Here is a 22,122-nt window from a genome sequence, read left to right as displayed (position 1 = left end):
CTTGTATTAATATAAATATGCAGAATTACACTACATATTTATACATTTTTTCATTTTATATACAAAAGCATAAATACTGAGTTGAGGTGAAGCCAGTAAGCACAGGGAATGGCTTATAAACCTGACATTTGGCAAAATCTTGGTTTGGACTAGTTACACACCTCTATTCTTATAATGCTCTTAGTTGACTAAAACCAGATGCACATTCTTTACATACAATACTCTGTGAATAATGTACCTAGCAACCAACCTGTTGGCAGTTGGGGAACCCTGCTTGGATAAAGCCATATGTAAACCTGGTTTACACAACTAAAATAGGTTATCTCTGTTAGCAAACCCTCAGCAACACTCTGTTTTTACTTTACACGTACCAGAAAAACCTCCTAAAGCCTGGAAAGATGAGATGATTTGTCCAGAATCAGCTTTGGGTGCTTGAGCAATAAGGCAAGCCATGTTCTCTCAAAGTCCTTTTAGGGAGAATTACATATTTATTATAATATACCTACACATAATTTGGTGTACATTGTTGTTAAAATCAGATGGATTATGGAAAGGTACTTTCATGATGGGAAAAGAGCTTTTATAATAAAAGATTGTCAGTTAAAATAAGGAACCACTCCACTATGCTGTTAAGCAATGTACATCTTCTCTTGAACTTCCTAAAAGAGATCCTCAAACAATGAGGGCTTTAGTATTCATGTGACCTGCAGACAATTTGACAATGTTTTCTTGTGAAATCTGTACTATCTCTCTGCTTGAGCAATATTTCCCTGATTCTTCACCATCTATGTGAGCCTTTATTTCAATTCCTTCAATTAAAGGTCCCAAACCTAAAATCTACAAGCCTTAATCCCAACTACCATAACATACTGATTCAATGAACAAAGAGAAATTAGACCTAATACTGAATTTTGCAAACAATACTTCACCTATATGAACAATTGTATAAGCATTCATAATTAGGTTGTATATACATAGAAAATCGGACATTCAAATAGTTAGTTTTATGTAACTGAGATGTATAACTTTAGCTGCACACAGTGCACCAGTGGCAGGAGGCATTTAGTGACCTTATTATTGACCACAATGGTGATTTATACTACTTTTCGACTTACTATGATCTAGAGTCATCTTGGACACAAATCTTTGGGCATTTTTTTTGTGAGATATAGTCCATATTAGGTTAACTGAAGTGAGGTGATACATTTTAAATATGGGTGGCACCATTTAATGAGCTGGGGTAACAAACTGAATAAAAAGGAGAAGCCAGTGAACACTGTATTCACTGCTTTGTTTTCTGATAAAATATGCAAGGTAACCACTGGCTTCAGCTTCTCCACTTTGTGCTTTCCTTGTCACTAGGAACTAAATCCTGTAAGTGAAATAAACCCTTCTTCCCTTGAGTAACTTTTAAAAAGATTTTAATTTAATTAATTTACTTTCCTTATTCACTTTACATCTAGTTCACTGTCCCCTTCCTGATGACCCCTTCCTACAATCCTTCCTCCCTCTCCTCTGCCTCCTCCCCTTTTCCTTTGGGCAGGTGTGGGGCCCTTTTGGTATCCCTCATCTTGGCACTTCAAGACTCTGCAAGGCTAGGCATTTCCTCTCCCACTGATCTCAGACAAGGCAGCCCAGCAAGTAGAATATATCCCACAGACAGGCAACAGCTTTTGGGATAGTCCCAGCTCCAGTTCAGAACCCAAATAAAGGTTAAGCTGTACATCGGTTGCATATGTCTGGGGAAGCTAAGGTTCAGCTGTTCTTTGGTTGGTGGTTCAGAATCTGCAAGCCTAAAGGGTCCATGTTAGTTGATCTTCCTGTGGAGTTCATATCTTTTTAGGGACCCACAATTCTTCCTCTTATTCTTATGTAAGAATCTCCAAGCTCCATCTACTGTTTGCCTGTGGGCGGATGTGTCTGTCTGTGTTAGTTGCTGAGTGGAGAGTCTCTGAGGATGACTTGCTCCTATCTGCAAGTGTAACAGAGTATCATTAACAGTTTGGGGATTGGTGCTTGCCCATGGAATGGGTCTCAAGTTGGGCCTGGTATTGTTTGACAATTTCCAAAGTCTCCTCTCCCTCCCTTATGCCTGCATTACATATAGACAGGATAAATTTTGATTTGATTTTTTAAGTGCTTGTAGCAATAAAAAAGTAATTAATAAAATCACTATCTTATCATTCCAAAAGTAAAAGCAGCTCAGTTCATCATTTACAAAATGTATGAATACTGCTGAGAAATGTATGAATATATTGAGAAAATCCCAGGAATTAAGCATGTCGTATCCCCACATAAGTGTCCATTTCATAATTTAAATTTTATTTTTCTGATACAAAGGCATTAATAAATTTCTCCAAGAAACCAAAAAACAAAAAAATAAAAAAACAAAAAGTAGATGTCATAATTCATTCACCCCATTAAGGGCAAAACATTCATGTCTTTTCCAGGTACAACTTATTGCATTAAAAAAGTTACTGTATGTTTCATAAATTTAACAGAAAGACATCAACATATACATTCATCTCAAAATTTATATAAACAGTAAGAACATTAGAACCTTAATAAATTTTCATATTAAAATACAGGTGCATGCACATGTGTGTGTGGGGGGTTGAGGGAGACTTTATTTCCTTTCTATAGAAAGAGATATTCAAAATGTACATAAGGAAAGATGACTTGAAACCATAATCTTCTATGTAAGTGTGTTGCTCTTTATAGGTTTATTTTTAATTCTGTGTTTGTGAGAGATTGTATGCATGTTCGCAGGGTGTTCAAAGGCTTTGGATTCCAGGAGCTGGACTAATAGTCAGTTGTGAGCCATCTGACTTAGGTAGGTGTTGGGAACAGAACTCTGGTCCTTACTATAAACCATGAGAAATAAAGAGATTGTAAGAGGCTGACATATCTAGTCTGGAACAGATCATCTCTTGAAGGAAAACACACCAAAAACTTGCCAGCAATAATTCACTGCCTTTATATTTTGACATACATTTTCAACATCAAATATATGAAATGGGAGATCAGGAGGATGTATCTCAAGAAGTCACTCATGTAAAGTTTATAAAACTCCATTTAATATAAGATTAATTATAAAAGAGTATAGCTGCTGGTGCCAAACAAACAGGTCAAACACACAATGTGCACCTTTCAAGTTTTCAAATCACCACTGCAAACTGTATACACTATTTAGTGAGCATGTAAATAACAAAAATAAATATAAAATCCTTGAGCATTACAGAGATTAACAAAAAATTCAATTTATGTAAAATACAAAAGTCCCAGGTAATATATATATATATTTCCTGGTTGGAAAACAAGTCCCTAAAGCAGAATTCCTGCTCCCTTGAACCAATCGGAGAGAGGGTGCTTTCCGGGTGCTTTATCCAAACCTCTCTGCACTCTGGCTACTCACAGTCCAGTCTCACCAGGCCTGTGTCCCTAGATCTCAGCTGTTCCTGGTGGCAGATGGCCTGAGCGCTTATTCTGCATGCACAGGCCCACCGGGTAGAAACCTAGTCCCTATGGCAGAGTTCTTGCTCCCCTGAAACAAACATCAGGGGGTTTCCGGGCACTCAGCCCAGACCTCTCTGCAGCTGGTTAATTGCAGTGCAGTCTACATATATATATATGTATATATATATATATATATATATATATATATATATATATGTTGCAGGAGTGACAAGATACCAATCTGACAGGGACCCAGGCATTTGCTTAGTTGGTAGAAACTTAACATCTATGTATATTCTAGTAAAACTCACCTGTGTTTTCCTTTCTCTCTGCTGTCATTCAAAAAGCTGAATCTAGTGTTTGCTCTCTCTATCTCTTTGAGCAGCACCACTGCTTGCATACTTATCTATTAGTATCAACAACAACAACAACAACAAAAAAAAAAGATTGGATTTTGAAATCGTTAAAAGAATAATTTCTTGTTGTTTATAATTATAATATAATTCAATCATCTTTTTTTTCCCTTTCTCCATGCAAACGCTCACATATACCCATCCTTACCGTTTTAAAATCATGGCTTCTTTTATCATTAGTTTGCTGTTATCTATAATCTTATTCATCATGTTCATGTGCCTTACATATGATAAGGAAAAATAAACTGCTAAAGATAAATAGCCAGTAGATTCTTGAAAATTAAAATTAGAACAGTTAGTAACAATATAAAACGTACTGAGAAATATAAGATAACACTAAAGTGGAATCTTCATGCTGTTTATTTAAATACTAATCTTAGATCTCCGCTTTTTCTATAGCATTAGGTATGCATTTGCATTAAAAGGTCCCAGCTATCAAATGACAAATCACTTTCACATTTTCTAAAATTAAATGTATTTTACAGCGCAGAAAGATCTACAGATTTTAAAAAGTTGGTTCAAAATACAATCTTGAGAAGTTAAACATATTTATTAATAGGTAATAAGTAAAATATCTGTGAAAATACTTTTTTATTATCCTAAATATTTAAAGATTCTTAATAGGATAGAGAAATCTAAATGTGAGACTGCAATAGATTTGACCTAAAACAGAAAAATCTTGTAAAAATATTTAATTCTTGAGAGACCTTGGTTTCATTGATGGGATGTAAGTCAACAAACAGGGATGTTGATATATGTGCAATTCTGTTAATGTATGTTGAAGACAGGTCTGTTATATAGAATTGATAAGCAATAAGGGTAGTAGTTAAGTATTTATGCTCATATATATAAATTATATACATATGTAACAATAATAATACAAAATAAAAAGAGGTCATAAAATGAAAGTGAGAAAAAATGAGAGGATTTAGAAGAGAAAGGGTGTTACAATTCTGTTTTGATTGAAATGGATAAAACCAATGAATACATTGAGTTATCATTTTTGTTTTATATTTAAAATTTCTTGGAAACTATAATATAATCACATCAATTGTACCTTCTCTTTCTCTATATACTTCCCTCACACATTAAAAGTTATAGTTTCGAATTCTCTATAAATACATTATATATATATATATCTATATATATATATATATATGTATATAGATATATACATAATGAATATGTACACATAAAACACATAATATACACACAAAATACATATATTCCTAAAGGCATATAATATATAATTATATTTTTCAGAACTAATCATTAGGAATTGGCTAACTTATTGCTGTGCTTTAATCATGGAAGAGATTTTCTCCACATCTCACCATTCCTCAATTGCTGTAGTTCTTTGTTTAGTGGTGAGGCAACATGAACTTTCCCACTTCAGTGTCAGTATATCTATCGATGTTTTAATTATTCAGGTCATGTTTATGTAGTCATTATTATCAGATTTCTACATATTTGTCTTTATACTCACAAATCATTGTACTTGATCCTTTTTTTAAGACAACATCTTCAAAATACAAACATATTTACTGAAATGTCTGCTGGATAAAATCCAGAATTAGTACACAGTCCTAGTAGATATATCTAGAGAAGAAATTTACCTAGGCTCAAGGTTTCATTCAGAAGAGGGGGATGTTTGTCAGAATCAGAAGAAAGGACTGTTGGCTCTAAGATTGTGCCTCCCAGAAATGACATTAGCTATATCCACAAATTTTCATCAACTAGGCGGCCTAAACATTGTTAATATTTAGTAAACAATCAAAAATACTTTGCAGCTAACTTAAAGTATATCTCATATCAAACAAAGAGAATTTTGTAGGGATTAGAATATAAAATGCATATAGTTAGATAGATAGATAAATAGATATAGGAATAGATAGATATAGATATAGATAGATCACTGCTGTTACAAAGCACACAAATATTATTAACATATTTCTTCTTAAAATACAAATGGAACTTAACCCATAAAGAAAATGAGTGATGGACCAAGGTAGAGAAATACTGAGGGGATTCCCACCTTCTAGGAGAAGAGAAAGAGGGACTTGGGAGGAATTGTCAGAAGGGTTGACTAGAAGAGGGTAGTGAGCAGGTAGGAAAGTGAATTGGTAAAATAATTAAAATAAAAACATTAATAATTTAACAACAAAAATGAATGATTACTTCTATGAAAAGGTCAACAACTTCAAAGAATTTTGTTCTATACGGAGCATCAAAAGTGAAAGACTATATCCAGTATATTTTCCTTTATTTTATATAAAATATACATAAAACTAGTAAAACAATGTTATTTCACCTTGTTTATTCTTTGCCACACATATATGATAATATAATATCTTTTACATTATATGTTGAATCAAATATAATTTGAATTGAAACCATATTTAATTTTACCTGGAACTTAAAACTAAAATTTGATTGTTTTTGATGTTGGTGGTGGTGGTAGTGTTATGGAATCAAACTCAGGCTTTCTGCATGGTGTTAAAGCATTTGAGAATTTTCTCATGCTGCAAGTGACAAGCTAAATTATAAAACAATAAAGAGACGTTGAAAATATATATTTAAGTTCTATAAAATTAAGGGCATAGATAATTTAAATATCTCTTGGATATAGAAATATTCTTGCTAACATCAAAGATTTTCACAGAAGTAGTAGCATAAAATGATATATGATGAAAAAAAGAATAAAAGTCAAATGGAAAAATCCTCTTCAAAATTCTGCTAATATGATTTGAGTCTTCTTTTTTCAATTTCTTCATATACTTAAATAATATAATCATGTCGTTGAGAAAGATGTGATCCTGTGTATTGTAGTAATGAATGCTTTTTTCACTTGCTGATTCCTCAAGGTGTAGATAAAAGGATTCAGAAGTGGAGCCACTGAGGTATTGAGAACAGAAATTCCTTTGGAAATTGATACTTTCTGCTGGACGGATGGTTTAACATACATGAAGATGCAGCTTCCATATGAGAGGGATATTACTATCATGTGAGAAGAGCATGTAGAGAAGGCCTTCTTCCTTTGTTCGGTTGAAGGAATCTTTAAAATTGTCATAGCAATGTACGTGTAAGATGTGATCACCAATACCAATGTAAGTAATAGTGTCACCAAAGCTGAGACAAATCCCAGTGTCTCCAGGAGGTGTGTGTCTGTGCAGGAAATCTGCAAGAGTGGAGTTGTGTCACAGTAAAAATGATCAACAATGTTGGAAGCACAGAAGTCAATATTCAGGCCTATCAGAAGTGGAGGAAAGATGACAAAAAAGCCAGCAAGCCAACAACTGAGAACCAGTTGCACACACACTTTAGTGTTCATGATGGTCATATAGTGCAGGGGCTTGCAGATGGCTACATACCTGTCATAGGACATGGCTGCCAGCAAATAAAATTCTGATGCTCCAAATAGGAAAGCAAAAAACACTTGAGTCAAACAATTAGCATAAGAAATGGTTTTGTCCCCTGTTGCCATAGTAACAAGCAATTTGGGGATGCATGTAGTAGTGTAGGAAATCTCTAAGAAGGAAAAATTTCGAAGGAAAAAATACATGGGTGTCTTCAAGTGAGTGTCCACCAGGGTGAGTGTGATGATGGTCAGATTTCCAGTGATGCTGAGCAGATAGGTAAGAAGCAGGAAGATGAATAACACAACTTTCCACTGTGGGTCATCAGTCAAACCTGCTAGGATGAAAAATGTCACTGTTGTGTGGTTCTTCATTGTGATCCTCTGACTGTTAGCTGGTCTAAATAAAATGTGGGGAAGGATGTGGGTAATGCTGAAGTACAATCAACCTTTAAAAAGAAGTTTTCAGACAGAGAAAAATCTTTAAATAGGTCTATACTAGAAAAATATTTCTTTATAATTCATGATATCTGGGCAAAAATAAAATATATTAGTTAAAATTCTCTCAAGAAAACAACATAATACCATTCAGGTAAAACAATGTTTAGGAACTAATGCAAAGGTCAGTATTACAGTCCTTCTGTAGACTGTATAAAGTTCACCTTTGATTCTTCTCATGTAAAGAGTGTGAACATACCTCCAGAGGGCGTAAAAACAAGTAGGTAATTAGGTAGTATATCTTGACAGTGGTAATAAGAAATAAAATTGTGACTCATGCCAGAAAACATATCAGTGCCTTCCTCAGCCATCATCAGAGAAACTTCCTCCTACAGCAGATGGGAACAAACACAGAGACTCAGAGCCAGAAATTATGGATAAAGTGAGAGACATTGGAATAGTCAGCCCTAAATTAGATGTTTGGATCAAGTTGTTTCTGGCAAAGCTCAGTGAACCTCAAGGAAGTGATGATAGAAACCATTTAAGAGCAAGAGGCCATAGAGAAAACAAAGAGAAGAAGATTCTTTAAATCAATGAGAACAAGATTAAGACCTTCATGGGTATGCATGAGTCATCTTCATATACATACATATATATATATATATATATATATATATATATATATATATATATATATGTAGTCTTCAACTGAAGAGTTTTTATAGATTCCTTAGTGTAGAACTACAACTGTTTCTTGTACTTTCTCTTGGTCTTGTTTCCTTCTGTTTGTTTTGTTCAATCCTAGTATTACTATTTGTTACATCTTTTAATATGTTTTGTTATAAAAAGTAAAAGTTACTCCTTTCATGATAAAGTATAATTGCTTGATTTATTCATGGGAGCATACTGAAGGTGAGAAGTAAAAGTAATGATACTTCTACAGAAAATTATGCCTGGGAAAATCTTCATTATAAAACATAAGCAAGTTAATATTTTATGAGTGTCATGATATTTTCTGAAAGTATTTTATTTCTGAAAACTATTAAGATGATCACTTACTGAAATCTGCATTAATAATAAAAAATAGAGTATTTAATACTAATATAAATAATAAAATAAATATTCATTGACAAACTAAACTACTTTTAAATATCAAGACATGTTTCAAGAAAAAAAATTAGACATTCTCATAGGTGTAAAATTAAGAAAAAATACTCCAAGAAGAGGAAGTAGCCTGAACATAAGATATGTGAAAGACTCAAACATGTCCTTTGAAACAAGGAGCAGAATCATGCATCCACAATAATGAAGAAAATGAAATGTTATTTCTGTAGGACATTTCTTTCACATTCAGATGATCGTGAGGATGTATCTGACAGAGTTCCCAGGTTTACACAATTAGCCTAATGACACCAATGACAGCTAAAACCCAAATATTAAGAATAAAACATGTAAGAACATACTTTAATTGCACTTCAACAGTCACATTCATAAAATATTCCTGTAAATATTATGTTAAAATAAAGTTTATACTAGAAGTTGAATCTATGAATGAATGGAATTTAATTATATTAGCAATTGTATAAAAATAATATAAAAAACTTTCATTTTAAATTATCATTATTCTATAATCTGTTTTCATCATGTTTTCTCTTGGTGAAAGTTTAAATTATTGAAGACAAATATGATGCTTAAAAATTTCAAATTATAACAAACATACCAGGAATTGTTATATTTTAATTTAGCTGACATTACTTATTTTCATCTATTTAAGTTCTAAATCAGTTCATCAAAATCTTTAAAATACAGATACCTTCTTGAAACATAAGATTACTTTAAAGGAACACATTCTCTTTAATACTTGAACAAGTTGATCTGTTTCTACATATTTAAGTGTCATAATATGATGCAGACTTGAGCACCAGCCCTCTGCTCCTCTCTGAATCCAACTGAGTATAAACCAAAGTCTACTGTGTGTTTTTCTCACTGTGAGGGTAATCTCCATTGCCTAATTTATTTCAGAATTAGAGTTGCTTGCTATATTTTAAGTCATATGTGTATTTTAAGTCACTTCCTACTCATTACTAGCATGGACACCAAATGAATTGTTCATGGCATTTGAGAGTTTTAGTAATCCTGTTGCCTAAGTGAAAGAGTCAAGAGGGAATAAACATTCTCATGAGATTTTGAGATCCACATCAACATTTTCCAAGTAAATATGAGATTTTATGTTATCCAAATGTCTTGCCCACACACCAATATGTGTGTTAAGAGATTTTTAAAGATTATGATAAACAATTTTTCCAAAAACTCCAATGATCATTAACGTAGTAAGTGCTTAGGGATTTATAAAACAAACTGAACAAAAACTATTATTTTTATGAAACTTAATTAAAGGTGGGATCTTTTAGGTATCTTTACTCAAGATCAAGTAATTTAAAAAGCAACTGATTTTGTTTTAGCTGATGTTTCTGAAGGCTGGTTGCCCGTCCAAAATCCAGTGGTCCTACAGCAAGAGACTCATTCTGTAACAGTTGACAGAGCACAAGTAAAAGAGTTCAAATAGAGGGAAAGATATTAATTTACCCAATCCTGTTAAAAATGGATTTACGTCAATGATCCAAGCCTATTTTTCAGTTTTACCTCACAATACCTATGCACTGAGGATCTAAGGTTCTAACATAGGAGTGTCTGAAGTCCAATTCAAGTAGTAAAAGATAGTTTGTGTTCACCTTTCTACCAAAAGTTAGAACAGACTGATTTCACTTAGGTCAAAGGATGCATGCATCTTCTTTTGGAATAGAATTTTACATTTTCATATATTTTTGTTGACCTCCCACTTCGTTGTCTCTTGACTAATACCCAGGAAGATGAGTTGAGGAATATCTTACAACTAGATTCACTGGCTTCTCTTACTGTGGTTTATGAATCTGGAAAGAAGAATTGTCAACCTGCTGATATTATGGAGAGGTGAACATATCATTCACATTAATTTTTAGTTCCACAACAACTATATAACAATCTCTAGAAAACAGATAGTGACAGAACTGTTCATTTTTGTGTGTAATAATTCTCTATTCTGAAACCTTATAGCCATAGAACCATGAGATGTATCTTATTTTAACTCCCTCTATTTTGATTAAATAACATACATTTATAATTCATGTTTGATTCTTTATTCTTTTTTAATTTTGTTAGTAAATAATCAACTTAATTATTAGTATTTTGATTTTAAGTAACACTTTTACTACACATACAAAAAAAAGCTATAAGTGTTGTATGCTATCAATATATAGTAGTAAGTAGAAATATAGTTTCACACTCCTACTCAGAAACATAATTTTTATGCTAACTATCTTTTGTTCTTATGTTAATCATCACCCATGTACACAAAATAAACATCTCTACATGGAAGCATGTATCTATAATTCAGTGATAATCACATTTAAGCTGTGTGTGTGTTTTATGAGTATGTGTTTATGAATGCCAAATTTTAACTCTGTATGTCTTTATCACTCACCACCTTATTTTCTCATTTTTTTCTGGTTATATTAATATATGGATACAACAAATATGGCTACTACTTCTTTTATTGAAGAAAATATTTATTAATTATGTATTTTGACACTGATGAATAAAATGTCTTCTAATTTCTATGAAAACATTTGTGTATATATTTAAACATTTGGTATATAATGGGAAATATGATATTCATGTTATATACAGAGATCATTTACCTCTGTAAGAAATTACTTAATTGTGGTGAGCAGTGACTACATTATATTTATTTTTAAACTGTTATGGTTTGAATATCAAATATTTTTTATTAACTCATGGTTTGAGTTTAGGGTACCCAGATTGTGGTCCATTGATGAAGGTTCTTGAAACATTAGAAGATAGGCTTATGATGGAGGTAATAGGTCACTGGAGGGATGTAATTAGTTACATCTTGTGAAATGATCTGATAGCATGCTTGAGATTATTTCAATTTTTTTGTATCTGTTGAGGCCTGTTTTGTGTCTGATTATATGGTCAGTTTTGAATAAGGTACCACGGGTTGCTGGAAACTAATTATATCCCTTTGTTTTTGGATAAAATGTTATGTACATATCTATTAAGGCCATTTGTTTCATAACTTCTGTTTGTTTTACTGTGTCTCTTTTTAGATTCTGTTTCCATGATCTGCCCATTGGTGAGAGTATAGTATAAGGAAATCTATCAAAGTACTCCACTATATAAATAAACAAAAAGAAAACTCAACCACATGATTATCTCATTAGATGCTGAAAAATCCTTTGACAAAATACAGAACTGATTCATGCTTAAAAGTTTAGAGAGAATAAAATTTAAGTTCCATACCTAAAATATAATAAAGGCAAAAAACAGCAAGTCAATACCCAATAGCAAACTAAATGGAGAGGAACTTGAAGCAATTCCATCAAAATCATGAAGATCTCATGTCATGGGTGCACCTGTGCAGCTTGCATGGTGGGAGTGGCTAATCTCAGGGGTAGGAGGAAGTCAGGTGCTAGCCACACCCGCTCTCCATATCTCCTCCTTCTTTATAATTTTGGCCGAGAGAATGTCTGCCTTAGGTTGCCTCCTGTTAAAGTGCCCCTTAATGGTCGTTGGGAGGCAAAATGCATTAGTTCAATCCCTGTCTTAGGTTGGTGACATGCCTAGGGAATCTTACCTGTCACTGACTACTTCTCTAGCATGCCAAGCCACACTTGAGGGGACTGCCCAGTCTTCACCGCTGTAAAAGCCTGTATCATTAAGGCTTGAGTTCTGTGCTGTTGAAATTGTATACGGCATATGCACCAGAGCTCCAGGACACTTATGAGGACCAAGCAAAGGGCTAATCCAGCTAGTCCAGCCCATTCTTTCAGCCTTGATGTGGTGGTGGTGATCCAAAATCCCTTTTAGGGCTGAATAAGGTCATACCTGAGGGGGCCTGTACAGGACAGGGAACAAAGTGAGACAGTCTAGTCTCCACAGCCAAATGATGCGAGGATGTTTTCCAACACATGCTATAAAAACAATTATCATTACTACAATTCAAAATCCTATTCTTAGACTGATTATACAATTAAATGCAATTACTATTCTGAGAAATATTGGTAATCATCTGAAAACATAACAATCTTTTAAGGGAGAATGTTGCATCCCCAAGGGGTGCAATATCCTCATCCCAGGGTAAGAAAGGCAATTGCAAGGAGGTATTAGATGCAAAGAATCAAGGAAAAACTTATGCTGAGTGCGTGAGAGGTAAAGGCTTAGGGAACACTGATAGGAGCCCCATGGCAGATCTTCAGTCTTCACCACCAGGAGCATCAGCAGCATCAGGCTCATCCACAGGGTCATTGTTCTGTTCATCCTGAACTACTCTGGTCAACCTCTCTGGGATCAACAGTGGCTGTCGATGTTCCTGAGGAAACACACAAACAGACCCTCTTGCCCAAACCAACACCAGATTGGATCGGGACCCATCCATTTGCCAATCAGGACATCTTTCCACATAACCAGGCCTTTGGGAGAAACATCAGAATTGGCGTGACACTCAGCAGCGACCCACCCATGCTTGTCTTCATTTTAAAAAATTAAGGTAAAAAGAGCAATAGTCAGTCTCTCCTTAGGGGAAGAACCTGTGGAGGCAATTTCCCCCTTTCATTTAACTAGACACTCTTTGAGGGTGCAGTGAGCACGCTCAATGATTCCTTGTCCTTGAGGATTATAGGGCAATCCGTGAGTTACTCGATCATTTTGAAGAAGGACACAAAAGAAGAAGTATAGGCAGGCCCATTATCTGTTTTTAATTCTTTGGGCTGCCCCCAGGTGCTCCATGCTTCAAAACAATGTGCAATTACATGATGTGCCTTTTCCCCTGTATGTAGAGATGCAAAAATGATCCCAGAGCCTGTATCAATAGAAACATAGAGATACTTTAATTTTTCAAATTCAGGGAAATGAGTGACATCTATTTGCCAGAGGTGTAGAGGGTGCATCCTAGGTGGGTTAACCCCAAAGCCAATCTGGGGTAGCATAGGGGCACACTTTTGACACCCTTTTACAATATCTTGTGCCTCATCACACATGATATTAATGCGTGAGGACAGGTTCTTGGAATTAACATGGAACTGTGAATGAAATTCTTGAGCCAGTGAAATAGGTGATGTATAGAAAAAATCAAGCAAGCCCTAGTGGCTTTATCTGCAATATCATTTCCCTCTACTAGGGGACCAGGTAAGTTAGTGTGGGCAAGGATATGCTGTACAAAAAAGGCAATGTTCTTTTTAAAATCAAGTCACACAAGGTGACAACGAGATGTCCAATAGTAGATTTTGAATTGAATTTACCCACTACTTCCAAGCAGAGCATCATGTTAACAACATACTGGCTATCAGAAATCAAGTTAAAAGGACCTGGAAACAACTCAAATATCTTTTTTTTAATGACTTTATTTTAGAAAACAATAATAAATGTACAGATTTTAAACATTTTTTGCTTAAAATTATACTTTTTTGTCAGTACTGTTTTTTCAGACATTAAAATAATTTTTACATAAAATCATGTGAATATATTTTTTTTAGTCAGTACTTCATTTTTTTCAAGGGCTTGACAGTATGCATTGAAAACCTAATAGTTACAATAAGCATAAAGTACATGCAAAACAAAACGCAACATGGAAATAGTCAAAGTCTTCTTGTTTGTAAATATATGTATATATTTATTTGTTTTCTTTATTTCTTGGACTTCATACAGTCTGTGAGTTGTTTCTGGGAGAGTGCAAGCCTCTGGGGTTAGCATCCCACTATCAGTGACTGCATATTATGTTAGTTCTTTTGTGACTGGGTTATCTCACTCAGAATGATATTCTCTAGATGCAGCCATTTTCTTAAGAATTTGGTCAAGTCATTGTTTCTGGTGGCTGAGTAGTATTCCATTGTGCAAATGTACCAAAATTTTTGTATCCATTCATCTTCGGAAGGACATCTGGGTTCCTTCCAGCTTCTGGCTATTATAAATAGAGCCGCTATGAACATTGTGGTGCATATATTTTTGTTGTGTATTAAAGTGTCTCTGGGGTATATGACCAGAAGTGGAATAGCTGGGTCTTCAGGTAGTACTATATCCAATTTTCTGAGGTATCGCCAGACAGATTTCCAGAGTGGTTGTATTAGCTTGCAACCCCACCAACAGTGAAGAAGTGTTCCTCTTTCTCTGCAGCCTCGCCAGCATCTGCTGTCATCTGAGTTTTGGAACTTGGCCAATCTGACTGGTGTGAGGTGGAATCTAAGGGTTGTTTTGATTTGCATTTCCCTGATGGCTAAGAATGTCGAGCACTTCCTCAGGTGTTTCTCGCCATTCGGTGTTCCTCAACTGAAAAAATTTTGTTTAGCTCTGTACCCCATTTTTTAATAGGGTTATTTGATTCTCTGGTGTCTAGGTCTTGAGTTCCTTGTACACCTTGGATATTAGGCCTCTATCTGATGTGGTATTGGTAAAGATCTTTTCCCATTCTGTTGGTTGCCGTTTTGTTTTCTTGACGATGTCTTTAGCCTTACAGAAACTTTGCAATCTCATTAAGTCCCATTTGTTAATCTTTGACCTTAGAGCTTGAGCCATTGGTGTTTTGTTCAGGAAATTTTCTCCTGTACCTATGTGTTCTAAGGTTTTCCCTACTTTCTCATCTAATAGTTTCAGTTTATCTGGTTTAATGTGGAGATCTTTAATCCACTTACACTTGAGCTTTGTACAAGGAGATAAGAAAGGGTCTATTTTCATTCTTTTGCATGCTGAGTGCCAGTTGGTCCAGCACCATTTGTTGAATAGGCTGTCCTTTTTCCATTGAATGTTTACTGCTCCTTTGTCAAAAATCAGGTGACCATATACATGAGGGCTCATTTCTGGATCTTCTATTCTATTCCATTGATCTACATGCCAATTTCTGTACCAGTACCATGCAGTTTTCAGCACAATTGCCTTGTAATATAGCTTGAGGTCAGGGATAGTGATTCCCGCAGATGTTTTTTTGTTGTTGAGGATGGATTTTGCTATTCTAGGTCTTTTGTTATTCCATATAAAATTGCACATTGATCTTTCCAATTCCATGAAGAACTGGGTTGGAATTTTGATGGGGATTGCATTGAATCTGTCGATTGCTTTTGGTAGGATGGCCATTTTTAAGATATTGATTTTTCCAATCCATGAGCATGGGAGATCTTTCCATTTTCTGAGATCCTCCTCAATTTCTTTCTTTAGAGGTTTGAAGTTCTTGTCCTACAGGTCCTTCACTTGCTTAGTTAGAGTCACACCAAGGTATTTCATAGTTTTTGTAACGATTGTGAAGGGTACATTTTTTCTAATTTCTTTCTCCACATGTTTGTCCTTTGAGTACAGGAAGGCTACTGATTTGTTTGAGTTAATTTTGTATCCAGCCACTTTGCTGAACTTGTTTATCAGCTGTAAGAGTTCTCTGGTGGAATTTTTGGGGTCACTCAAGTACACTATCATGTCATCTGCAAAGAGTGATGTTTTTATCTCTTCCTTTCCGATTTGTATCCCCTAGATCTTTTTTTGCTGTCTAATTGCTCCATCCAGGACTTCCAGTACTATGTTGAATAGGTAGGGGGAGAGTGAGCAGCCTTGTTGAGTCCCTGATTCTAGTGGGATTGCTTCAAGTTTCTCGCCGTTAACTATGATGTTGGCTGTTGGTTTGCTGTATATTCCTTTTATTATGTTTAAGTATGGGCCTTGGATTCCTGTTCTCTCCAGGACTTTTAACATGAAGGGGTGTTGGATTTTGTCGAATGCTTTCTCAGCTTCTAGTGAGATGACCATGTGATTTTGGTCTTTGAGTTTGTTTATATGGTGGATTACATTGATGGATTTCCTTATGTTAAACCATCCCTGCATCCCAGGGATGAAGCCTACTTGGTCATGATGAATGATCATTTTGATGTGTTCTTGGATTCAGTTTGCGAGGATTTTGTTGAGTATTTTTGCATCAATATTTATAAGTGAGATTGGTCTAAAGTTCTTTTTCCTTATAGGGTCTTTGTGTGGTTTAGGTACAAGGGTTATTGTAGCCTCAAAAAATAAGTTGGGTAATATTCCATCTGATTCTATCTTTTGGAATAGTTTGGCGAGTATTGGTCTTATATCCTCAATAAAAGTCTGATAAAATTCTGCAGTGATCCCGTCTGGACCTGGGCTTTTTTTGGTTGGGTGGCTTTTGATGACTTCTTCTATTTCTTTAGGTGTTATAGGGTTATTTAGATGGTTTACTTGGTCCTGGTTTAACTTTGGGACCTTGTATCTGTCTAGGAATTCATCCATTTTCTCCAGATTTTCCAATTTTGTGGAGTATAAGTTTTTGTAGTAGGATCTGATGATTTCTTGAATTTCCTCAGTTTCAGTTGTTATTTCCCCACTTTCCTTTCTGATTTTGTTAATTTGGATACTCTCTCTTTGCCCTCTAGTTAGTCTGGCTAAGGGTTTATCAATCTTGTTGATTTTCTCAAAGAACCAACTCTTGGTTTTGTTGATTTTTTAATGGTTCTTTTTGTTTCTATTTGGTCTATTTCTGCCCTAATTTTGATTATTTCTTGCCATCTACTCTTTTTTGGTATATCTGCTTCCTTTTGTTCTAGGGCTTTAAGCTGTGCTGTCAGGTTGCTGATGTGAGCTCTCTCCAGTTTCTTTTTGGAAGCACTAAGGGCTATAAGTTTTCCTGTCAATACTGCTTTCATTGCATCCCATAGGTTTGGGTATGTTGTGTATTCATTTTCGTTGAATTCTAGAAAATCCTTAATTTCTTTCTTTATTTCTTCTTTGACCCTGCTATTTTTTAACAGAGCATTGTTTAGTTTCTATGTGTATGTTGGCTTTTTGTTGTCTTTGTTGTTGTTAAAGACCAGCCGTAGACCATGGTGATCTGAGAGGATGAATGGGAGTATTTCAATCTTCTTATATCGATGGAGGCTTGTTCTGTGTCCAATTATGTGGTCAATTTTCGAGAAGGTGCCATGGGGTGGTGAGAAGAAGGTGTATTCTTTTACTTTGGGATAGTGTGTTCTGTATATATCTATTAATTCTAGTTGGTTCAAAGTCTCTGCTAGTTTTGCAGTGTCCTTGTTCAGTTTTTGTTTCCCTGAGCTGTCCATTGGTGAGAGTGGGGTATTAAAGTCTCCCACTATTATTGTGTGGGGTAAAATGTATTTTTTGTGCTTTAGTAGGGTTTCTCTTGTGAATGTGGGTGATTTTTTATTTGGAGAATATATGTTAAGGATTGATAGTTCCTCCTGACAGATTAACCCGGAAATGAGTAAAAAGTGTCCTTCCTTATCTTTTTTGATAACTTTTGGTTGGAAATTTACTTTATTCGATATTAGAATGGTTACTCCAGCTTGCTTCTTGGAGCTGTTTGCTTGGAAGTTTTTTTCCCACCCTTTTACTCTGAGATAGTGTCTGTCTTTGTCTCTTAGATGAGTTTCCTGTAATCAGCAAAAGGCTGAATTTTGTTTATGTATCCAGTCTCATAGTCTATGTCTCTTTAATGGGGAGTTGAGACCATTTATGTTAATAGATATCAAGGAATAGTTGTTTCTGTTTCCTGCTATCATTGCTTTTTTGGGTTGAGTTGTGTCTGTGTTTTTTTCTTATTTTAGTTTTCTTGTTTAGGGGTTTTCTTGTTCTTACTAGGCTGTATTTTCCCTCATTGTATTGGGTTTCCACCTATAATTCGTTGTAGTGCTGGGTTTGTGGTCAGATATTGTGTGAATTTTGATTTGTCTTGAAATATCTTCGTCTCTCCATCGATGGTGATTGATATTTTTGCTGGGTATAGCAGCTTGGGCTGGCACTTGTGCTCCCTTAAGGATGCATGATATCTCTCCAGGCTCTTCTAGCTTTCATAGTCTCTGTTGAGAAATCGGGTGTGAGTCTGATTGGTCTGCCTTTATATGTTACCTGACCTTTTTCCCTTACTGCTTTTAGTATTCTTTCTTTACTTTGGGGGCTTGATGTTTTTATTATTATGTGTCGGGAGGTATTTCTTTTCTGGACCAACCTATTTAGAGTTCTGAAGGCTTCTTTTATGCTCGTGGTCATCTCATTCTTGAGGGTAGGGAAGTTTTTTTCTACGATTTTGTTGAAGATATTTACTGTGCCCCTTAGTTCATACTCTTCTCCCTCTTCTATTCCTATTATCTTTAGGTTCAGTCTTCTCATTTTGTCTTGGATTTCCTGGACATTTTGGGTTAGGAGCTTTTTGTTTTTTGCATCTTCTCTGGCTGTTTTGTCTATGTTTGCAATGTTGTCTTCTGCCCATGAGATTCTCTCTTCGATCTCTTGTAATCTATTGGAAATGCTTGCTTCTGTGATTCCTGATTTTTTTTTTTTTTTTGGTGTTCTGACTCTAGGGTTATCTCTTTTAGTGTTTTTATATTGTGTCAATCTCTGTTTTAATTTCCCTCTTCCATTCCTTTATTTCTTTGGTTCTGTTTTCCTCTAGTTCTTTGAGTTCTTTGAGTGTTTTTCTTTTTTCTTCTTTAAAAGCTTCTTAATCTTTTTGCTTTTCCTCCCTTTCTTGTTTAAATAACTCTATCAGCGTCTTGAGGCATGATTTCAGGTCTGTGTCTTCTTTTTCTGGAGTGTTTGGAGTTCCAATGTTTGCTGTTATGGGAGAGCTGGGCTCCGGTGTTGCTAGATTGTCTTGGTTCCCTTGGGATATACTCTTTCTCTTTCCTCTTGCCATTTTGTTGTCAGTGATATGTTCTTACTTTTCCCTTGTATCTGGTCTATGTCCCTGGTTCTCCATTGGTTGAGGTGTCAGATGGGTCAAGCCCTGTTTTATGCCTCAGAGTCGTTGGGTGTGAGCAGAAGTTCCAATGTTCTGTTTCTGTTTTCTGGATCAGGCAAGGTGGGGCAGGGCAAGGCAGGGGGTGCCCTTTCCTGGTGTACTCCACAGAGATCTTTCTGCTCCCCTGCAGCCCAGGTCTCCCACCCACCAGTTGCTCAGCCTCTAAGAGCCTCCGTTCCGGGTGGCAGATGGGCCAGGCTCTGCTCTGCGTCCGGAAGTCACCTCCGGGTGGAAACAGAAGTTCTAATTTTCTGTTCCCAATCGCTGGATCGGGCAGGGCGGGGCAGGGCAAGTTAAGGTGTGTGCTTTCCTTGTGCACTCCGCAGAGATCTCTCTGTTCCCCTGCAGTCTTGGTCTCCCACTCACCAGTTGCTCAGCCTCTATGAACCGCTGTTCCGCCTGGCAGGTAGGCCAGGCTCCGCTCTGCATCTGGAAGTCGCCTCTGGGTGGAAACAAAAGTTCTAATTTTCTGTTCCCAATCGCAGTTGCTCAGCCTCTATGAGCTGCCATTCTGCCTGGCAGGTCACAACTCAAATATCTTAATCACAATTTGCAATTCAATAACTTGGAATGATGGAGGGGAAAATTGCATGGTAAATGGGGAGGAACCTGCCACCACATATGCTCCTTGTCCTGTCTTGGAACCATCTGTAAAGATAAGTGGGGCGTCTGGCAATTCATCCTTTGAAATGATGTGAGGGAAAACTACAGGATGAGTGGTAATCAACTGTAGGATAGGATCCTTCGGGAAATGATTATCAAAGTTACCCTGAAAACTACACCTCAAAATTGCCCAATCATCTATTGAAACTGATAAAACTCCCAATTGTTTTACATTATAGGGAACTATTAAATCCTTAGGTGGGATGCCAAAATACTGTATGCATAGTTGAATGCCTAGCAAAGCCAATTGTGCCACTGAAGTAGAATAATTCTTGTGACCATTTCTTCCTTGTTACATCTGCATAACTGCAGCTGCTAGGCCTGCATTTGTTAGCGGCACTCTCAGGTCCCTGCACAGCTTCATTCAGGCTTCTAACCCTTTGCTCTTGTACGAGGTGATTGCTTGCCTACATTCCTAAGCACACTGTTCAAATATAAGCTGTTTTAGTAGAGCAGTATCAGGATCTCCAAAAACACGCTCCCCCACTTTCATCATCCTTGCCACAAAGTCTGCAAATGGCTCTGTGGGTCCTTGGAGAATTTTAGTCAGATTTCAACTTACTTCCCCTCTATTTTGGAGTGATTTCCAAGTTCTAATGCCTAGGATATTAAGATGCAAACTATACCCTTCTGCTCTGCCTGGGGCATTAGGAGGCGAAGTTGGCTGCCCTGGAGCTGACAGTTCAATCCATACTTTAATTTTTTCCAAACTGTCAGGTATGCTCTCTAGATCGTTTTCTGACATTTCTCCCTCACTAGACACTTCTCCCACCTCTGAATTCTGGGAGCACTCTTCCCTAACCTGATTCAGAGCCTCATTTCCCTTCTCCAGCTCCGCACTACACCTTTCCTCATCTCCTATACAGTTTTTCACCAATTTCCATACCAGCAGCACTCCTTTAGCTAGTACCCCTTGCTCTTCAGCAAACCGCAAATCCTTTCCTAATTTTATCCAACTAGACATTGTGAGATGTCCAGATACCAGGAACCAAGGAGCTACCTCATCCACTGCTTTTAAAAAATTCTCTACAGTCTCCTTTCTTAGCCCAATTCCTTGCACTTTCAGCAAATCCTTCAGAGCTTGGTGAACTGTCTGAACTGATGCTGTGTATCCCATAATGCCGGGTGCAACTTGTCACTGTACTGGGAACTTTATCATCTCAAACCAAGAGCTTTCCTAGGCCCCTTTACCAGGGAGCTTTATAGACTCATACTGAGAACTTTCTTCATCCCCTTTACCGGGGAGCTTTATAGTCTCAAACCGAGAACTTTCTTGATCCCCTTTACCAGGGATCTTTATAGTGTAAAACTGAGGACTTTAATTGTCCCACTTACTTGGGAGGTTACCTACTCGTCACCCTTACTGCAATGAGTACTGAACACCGAAGGGGAGTTTCACCTTACAGACCAACACTTGTCGCTACCTTCTCTGACCAACACATAGCGTTCTTCTCAAAGAGGTTTATTCAGGAACCTTACAGCATGCCTGTGAAAATCTTTCTCTGTCCCTTTCTGTCTCTCTTTCTGTTTCTCTATCTCTTTCCCTTTCTGTTTCTCTTTCTCTTTCTCCTCACCCCCAAGCACAGTCCTATTACCCTGATCTCGAGTCATGGGTGCACCTATGCAGCTCTCACAGTGTGGGTGGCTAATCAGGCAGCAGGTGGAAGTCAGGTGCTAGTCACAAGACTAGGCCAGAGTCCCAAGCATCTTCTTGGGACTGCTGCCACACCCGCTCTCCACAATTGAGTGGCAATTCTAATATCGAATAAAGTAGATTGTCATCCAAAAGTTTTCAAAAAGATAAGGAAGGACAGTTTTTAGTCATTGCAGGGAAAATTTGTCAGGAGGAACTCTCAATCCTTAACAAATATGCTCCAAATATAAGAGCACCTATATTCATAAAAGAAACCCTAATAAATCTCAAATAATACATT

General features: G+C 36.3%; 1 protein-coding gene across 1 annotated transcript in view; it reads right to left on the bottom strand.

The window, feature by feature from the left end:
* Positions 1 to 7,599, bottom strand: part of LOC308435282 (uncharacterized protein) — a gene marked incomplete at both ends in the record, with an annotated part of 55,294 nt that extends 47,695 nt beyond the window's left edge. Inside the window, one exon of the mRNA XM_080935954.1 lies at positions 6,673 to 7,599. Coding sequence (XP_080792080.1) covers positions 6,673 to 7,599 — 927 coding nt within the window. The remainder of the gene's footprint in view (positions 1 to 6,672) is intronic.
* Between the last annotated feature and the right edge of the window lie 14,523 nt (positions 7,600 to 22,122).

This window comes from Micromys minutus, assembly GCF_963924665.1.
Source record: "Micromys minutus genome assembly, chromosome: 22".
Classification (NCBI taxonomy): Eukaryota; Metazoa; Chordata; class Mammalia; order Rodentia; family Muridae; genus Micromys; species Micromys minutus.
This window is presented reverse-complemented; position numbering and strand designations above follow the sequence as displayed.